Genomic DNA, 7,444 nt, shown 5'->3' on the forward strand with positions numbered 1-7,444 from the left:
TCAATTCTAAATTGTTAGTTACACCAATTCCAATCATTACTGATCCAACTTTGTATCCCATCCAACCCATCATTTCACAAAAATGTAAAGACCTTTCATGTCTTACAACTTCCATTCTCTTTGGGAATACGATGATTGAAATTTATTTTGAAAAGGTGATGACACTAAAAACTGAGGACAAACGAGGGTTGTTGATCATTTTAAAAAATCATTTCCAAGTCCTAACGATGATCAAAATCTGTCAGCCTATCAATTGGGGTGGGAGGTCAATCGTTGTGTCCGTTAAAATGAATTTTGGGAAAATTCCTATATATCAGACCTTTTGATAGGTCCGGCTGAAGACGTTAAATTTAGCGCTGCTTGGGAGGCAACCCATGTGCTTTTATTTTAATAAGTAGTGTAGTTAGGAAATAAAATTTTTCTTTAAAAAAAAAAAAAAAAAAAAACCTCTAACCTTAATCCCTTTCTCATTCTCTTCATCTTCAAGTCCACTATCAAACCAAATCAATGAGTGTCACTAGGACTGCAGCCTGGTCACTAATTGTTGATTGAGTAGCAGAGATAGATGTTAGCTTATATTGAGGAGAAAAAGGCACAGACCATTGAATGTCCGGATTAAGATAGGTTTAAATTTTAGATTAGGATGTTTTTTTAATTTCTTAATTTCTTAATTAGGTTATTTTTCTATTTTAGAAAGGATTTCTTTTATGCATTAAAAAAAAAAGATAAACTGCTTCGGAAATTATCATTGTTATAACTTTCAGATTAATTGTAACAAGACTTTGCACATTAATGCCCAATCCGTTTCAGGTGTGATTTAACCTTTTTATTTTTCATTACTGCTTGCATATTGAGGACAATATGTCATTTAGATTTGGGAGTATTAGGTTAGTTCACAATTGCATTGCATTGGTAGTTTAGTTTCAGGTTTATTTCATTGCTAGTTTAATTTCATGTTAAAAAAATATATATATATTCAACACTTTCGAAATATTTTCTTCAAAATCTTTGTATATACTTTTTACATATGAATTTCAAATCTCAAGTTCATGTTCTAACTTTTGATCAAAAGTTCTTTTTGGTTATTCCTCATTAAGAAAATTATGAAAGAATTACTTTAAAAATTTACTTCTGATTAAGTATTTGGAAAGATAAGATTTTTTGGAACAAAAGTTGACCCTCTTCTCTGTCTAGAGTGTTAGGGAAAACCTAGTCTAGTGAACTATGACTTCTTTGTCCCTTGGTTGGCTTGTTAGAAGAAAAATAGAATTGAAGTTAGTATTACTTGGACAGCAACCATAGGATTAGACTGGGTACCTTGAAAATGGCTACCTGCTTTTTGTAAAAAGAATACCAGAAAATGGTGAAGTGTGATAAAATCTAAAAAAGAAGCAGAAAATACGAGAAAAATGTCAAAGATGACTAGAACTGCAAAAATGAAAAAAGAGTCCAATGAGACCAAATAGTGCAGTAGGGTGAAAGCCGTCAATGGTAAAAACGTGAGTAAACTGGAATGTCACAGATAAAGTCCCTTAGAGGTATTAAAGTGAATATCCACACCTCTCACAATCCCAGACAAGATGCTTAGTTTCGAGTTAGAACTTAGGTAGAACCGACCATTCTTAGCAGTTAGGAGGTGAAATCTTGTTCCTAAAAAGATGTTGCTTTTAAAAAGAAAAAAAAATCAGAAAATCAGACAAGCACTCAAGTTATCTCTCAAATTTTCTGAAAATGAGGAATAAAAACTTAGAACTTTGTTCAAACATAAATGACCTTTGACTGATTTATGAAATGTCGTTATGTTCAATTTACATACTTTGATTTTGATTTTAATATTTTTGTAAAATGTTAGAATTTTGTGGGTATATTCTTTCACTGCAAACCCTCACGAGTCAAACTCGTCCACTAGGGGTAACCTAAGGGTTTAAGGGCTTACTGCATAAGCTAAATGCAGTCGGGAACCTCACGAAAGAGGAGTTGTTTAGATTTAAGTTTTGCTCGGGACTAGCAAAATTGAGGCTTGGGGGTGTGATAAGATCCCAATAATATCATTTTGGGACCGTAATTTCACCGAGATTACCATCGTATAAATATTAGTTCCCTTAAAATAATAATAAATTTTATTAAATCCTAAATTAATGTGGCTAACAATAGTTTGTTACTAATTTCAGGTGAAAAGGGTACATTCGGAAACCAACAAAAGAAATAACAATTACTATTACAACATGCGAGCAAAAAGGAAGCATCCGGCAAAATTTCGAGGATTTTGGGCGCAACGTCACCGCGCCGCGGTCATTTCAAGGAATTTATCCTCGAGATTTTTACATAAGCTTCAGTGGTTGTAACTGATTGGGCCATTCGAATCGAATTATCCGTCAAATCACCCCGATTACCCGAATACGAACATTATAAATTTGAGGGTTGGTTTCAAAGAAGGGTCCCTTCTTGGGTCCCTCTTAGGCTCTTCTCTTTTATAATTTTCTTTAGTTTCTTCTTAGAATTCTCTGTAATTTTCTTGTGAGAAAGCTTTTGAGTGTAGTGAGAACATCAAGAGTGGGATTTCATTATTTTTGTAATTCTTTGGAGAGATATAGAAGAAGAATTTCAGATCGATTATCAACTTCTTCACCCATGTTCTTTTCTCTTTTATTAATTTCTGCAATTTTAATTCTTGCGATGATCGGCTAGACCTTCCTTAGAGAGGTCAAGAATGCTGGAGCAATTTCATCCTACCAATGTTGTTTGATTCTTTATTTCTAGTTTACATGTTAATTCTGAAAATTCTCTTGGGATGAGATTAGCAAACTTATACATTCAAATCAAGCTTAGATGATTGTTACTTAGATAAGCTCAAGAACAATCATGCTATGTGAAGAATTGAAGTATAAGTCAGTTACACTTGTTTGAAGTTGGGATTCTCATGAATACTCTTCGGTTACTATCAATGTTTAATTATATTTATTTTTCGATCCACGAGAATGACTTGCTACGTGGATTGAGTTATAATTAGAATAAATCAGCATTTTGGATGAATTACAATGGTTTGATTGACTTCTCTAATCTCTCTCTCTTAGATTTTCAATCTTTCTTTTCTGTTTTTAATTTCAATTGCAAGTAATTTTCATTTCATTTGTGCAACAAATCAATTCTGTTTTAAAATCAATCTGTTTCTAATTCTGTTTTTGTTTCTAACCGAATGAATCTTTGAATCTTCATTGTCCCTGTGGAACGAATTCGACTTGACAAAGTCTTAGTTCACATCTTAATCTCTGCATTTATTTAGCAAGATTTACAACCGATCAATACTCAATGGAGAAGATGGTTCTCTAATTTAGGCGTCATCTTAGTCCTTTGGAACAACCACAAGCAATGGAGCTAAGGTTAGAGCTCTCTTTAATGCTTTGGTTAGTTTAGATTTGCTAGGAAGGAGGTTAATTATTGAATCAGACTCCTCTCCTGATTCGAGGTTTGTTGGGTGAAAATGTTCCTTGGATTCATCGGATTCGATGTATTCTTTACCCTCGCATTTGGAAAATTTTCCATGTTTGGAGGGAAAGGAATTTGGTAGTAGACTTGTAATAATTCCTTTTTTTAGAAGATTGTGTGTTTAATTGAGGCTGCAAGTGCACAAGAAAATAAAATGAAAATATTGACGATATGGGCAATTGCTACAATATAATATCATAATTAAATGAGTTATCTCAAAGAGAATGGTTTGGATAAGTTGAAGATGATATCATTAGGCCAATTTCTTTGTTAATTTATAAGTGAGATCAATGTTAAATGTCTCAAGCTTGAGAATTAAAGAGAGGGCATTTTTATCATCTTATTAGTTTTTCCATTAGAACTATTAGAAAATAAATGAAAGATAGGGTTTTTTATGTCATTTAATGTTAGTCTCGCATGGAAGACTACGGTTAAGGACATGTCATATTTTAATAACTTAAAAATGAGCTTCTAACCCCTATTCTCTTGATAAAATAATAGGCCAGTAATTAATTAGGGGTCATAAAACTCTTTTCCAAAGACTTTTAAGAGAGCATGGATGTGATTCATACAATTCAAGTCTTGGCACGAATGTTAGCAACTAAAGAAAAAATATTCTCTCTTTTCATTTACTATTCAGAAGGTAAGTTGGAAAGGATGTCCTTATGCCTCATTTCTATTGGTTGAGAGAAGAAGACAAGAATTTGTGGCTCTCTAGGGAAGTTATATGTCAAAAGTGATTATAAAATCTAGAGACACATGTTTGGGGAATTACAAAAAGGTTGATGAGCTAATTTATGAGAATTGTTGATTTTGAAAAAAGAATAAATTATCAATTTATTTAGGGTGTTATGGAAGATTATCTGTCATGTGCCCTTAATCAAAGAGATTATTTTAAAGACGCAATGGAGAATTCCTATCGCCATTGTTAAGATTTTGTTGAAAATTCTCCACTATTGTCATCTTTCTCAAAGAACCCCTAAAGAATCATTTTTTTCCTCCAAGGTCAAATACCTCTTTCTATCTTTTCTCTTCCCATTTTTCATTATTATATGCCACTAAATCTAAAGTTCTACATATGAGAACCAAGGAGGGGCCGCAACCTGAAGATTTGTCTGCGCATATCAATCATCCACTAAGCACAGGTAGGATTTTATTCCCTTGTATTATTTTAAAATAATAAGAGGATTGTATGTTAGCATTTATAGGAAAATAGATATAAAGATATTAAAATATGAGTATAAATATATTGAATTCTATGGTTAGATTAATGATTGATTGAGAATGAACATGTTGTAAATGTGCTAGAAATATTGATTATTAGAAAAGACTGATTATTTGGCATAAGAACCTTAAGTGAGCAAGTATGACCACGGATCCTTGGGTGTAAGACCCTAAAGCCCTTGAGGAAGGTCCTCTTGCTTGGAACGGAATTGTTAAAGACCAAAATTGTATTAATTGGTGAAATAATTGTATACTTATTTTTGAAGAAAATTGGGTAATCATGTTTGGTAGAAAGAATACATGCAAGTTATGTTTTATTTTTCTATATTTGTCTTTCATGCTTCAAATCATTACATTATAATAATGCTAGGGAATTTATCCTACTAGTCTTTTAGCTCAACCTTTATTTTTATAGATACAATGATTAAGGGCGGATTGGTGGATTGCAATGACCGAGGATTATTGAAGTTTATTAGCAAATTACTTTAATGTTTATAGCACATTTGGAAATGGGTGTAAGGGGTATTAGGGGAACTCCTTTATTTTTATTACATGTTTATTTTAAGAATTTTTTAGTGAAAGAGTGTCAAATATCTAGATTATCAAAACTTTAAATATTTTATCACTTTGAGCAATCGATTGCCGTGTATTTGATCTTTATAAGTCTTTACCCCTCACCCCCAAGAATCATGGATCGGGTCATGAGTCTCGGATTTCTGGGCATGACAAGACTCATTGGCTAACTTCATTGTTTTTTCCTGGTTTGAGAAATTGTCCTCTAATTACAAAAAAGAAATGTTTCAGTGATTGGTATGAGTTACTGCAGATTCGTCTTGTAAATTAAAGAGAGCTTCCTTTGTACATGTTTAGATTTGCAATATATTATCTGCTCATTTAGCACAAAAAAACTTCACTCTTGGAATGATATATGATGTTTACTCTTTACAACACTTAATAGGGTCCACACAGGCACATCAAAATAAGATGATCCCATCAATCTACTTAGAGTGACTTTTTGCTCACAGCCCAACAGTTTGATAGGTGGCATGAATGATATCAGCAATAGAGAGAGAGTTTCTCTCTTGCCCGCATCTCGTCTGCCCACAGATTTATTTTATAAGACTTCAAATCTTAAAATGGGTGGTTGGCTTACATTGATTATCACATTGACAATCCAACAATAAAGAATGACTACCAAAGCATCCAAATTTTAAAATAAAATTCAACTATAAAAAAATAATTATTTTTTAAAATTTTATTTTTAAAATTCATATAATTTTGTCCTCTACAATAGAATTATGTTTTGAATGTCACAAGGTGATCACATCATGAAGTTTTTTTTTTTTTTTTTTCACTATGGGCAGGAGAGAGAAACTTTCTCTCTCATTGTTGATGTCATTTGTGCCACGTATCAAACACGCTGTTGGACTGTGAGAAAAAAAATCACTCATCTACCAATGATAAAGATTACTTTTGTAAATGTGCATGCATAATTAATAGTAGAGGTTTCCTGAATAATTAGTGTTTTTTTTTTCTATTTTTTTTGGGACAAATATAATAGAAAACTTACCGAAAAAATAAATTAGTTTCCGCAAAATGAAGTAATGGCATGATTTAGTAAATTTTATACTGGGATGGGATCTGTGAACTCATGTAAAATGACTCATAAACACGCAATCTCAACTGTTAAAACACGAAATCCAACTCAAGTTTTGAAGCACTGGCATGAGGAATAACTATGTATATAGCTTAGGCACTCATCACATGCTCAAATAACTAAACGAGCTGATAAAAGAGCTCCAAGGATACTGAGAAAAGCTACAAGAAGAGAACGCCTTCCACCAAGGACAACTCCATCTGATGTTGGAATATTAGGTAAAAGGTACTTGTTCTTGAAAGAGGGACTTGGAAGAGAAGATGGGGCTGCTGCTGATTCTGGGGCTTGAGATGCACTAGTAGGAGAAGGTGCCCTATCTTCATTAACGATGACCTGAAGTTTCATTCCTCCTAGACAATGTAACTTGTTCCCACATATGAAGTATCTTTTGCTAGGAGAAGGCAATGGTATAGTAGCATTCCCATTGCTAATTGTCTGAATAGCGTTGGTCACGTTGCATCCATTGAAGCTATCTTTGGTCACCTCGCTTACACTGTGACCGGACGAGTATTGAAACCCTAGGTTTATAGAAGAGAAATTTAACCTTGTAATTCACAGTTAAAGAATTTTTCATGAACATGTACATAGTTAGAAGAAGAGAGTGGATATTATCAAGCCACCTGAATTAATGAAATTATATATAACACATCAAATAAAATTGGCAAATTGCATTGCCGTAAAATGTTCTATTCAACATGTAATTGGCGAATTACATGTTAAATAGAACATTCCTTGTGTACGCATTGATGATGTCCCTGGCATCAAGTGGGAACCTTTATTACTATTGGGTGGTGTTAAGAGTTGGGTACTAACAAATCGACATTTACATAGGCACTTAAAGCATATTAATTCACACACAAAATTTTCCACCTCACCGAGGTGGCATATTGAGAATACTAGAAACATTTACTTACATAAAACATCGCCAACCTTAAACACCTTGTCCTTGACCCATGAATCAATATCAGAGCTTATGTCCCAGCCAGAGCTATCTCCCACAATGTACACAGTGGCTGTACATGATAGCACAAGGCCAAGACCAACAAGAGTTTGAAATAAGAGAAACTTAGCCATGGT

At 33.2% G+C, this 7,444-nt stretch overlaps 1 protein-coding gene across 1 annotated transcript; it reads right to left on the reverse strand.

Moving 5' to 3' along the window:
• Positions 1–6,451: 6,451 nt before the first annotated feature.
• Positions 6,452–7,444, reverse strand: LOC147389320 (stellacyanin-like). The gene is made up of 2 exons (XM_086419544.1): positions 7,282–7,444; positions 6,452–6,885 (listed from the first exon to the last, which is right to left on the reverse strand). Exons 1-2 carry the CDS (start codon positions 7,439–7,441, stop codon positions 6,479–6,481), a joined length of 567 nt encoding a protein of 188 aa, XP_086275670.1. The 5' UTR covers positions 7,442–7,444; the 3' UTR covers positions 6,452–6,478.

Source organism: Akebia trifoliata, chromosome 12, assembly GCF_017979445.1.
Source record: "Akebia trifoliata isolate Shusen 1 chromosome 12, ASM1797944v1, whole genome shotgun sequence".
Classification (NCBI taxonomy): domain Eukaryota; kingdom Viridiplantae; phylum Streptophyta; class Magnoliopsida; order Ranunculales; family Lardizabalaceae; genus Akebia; species Akebia trifoliata.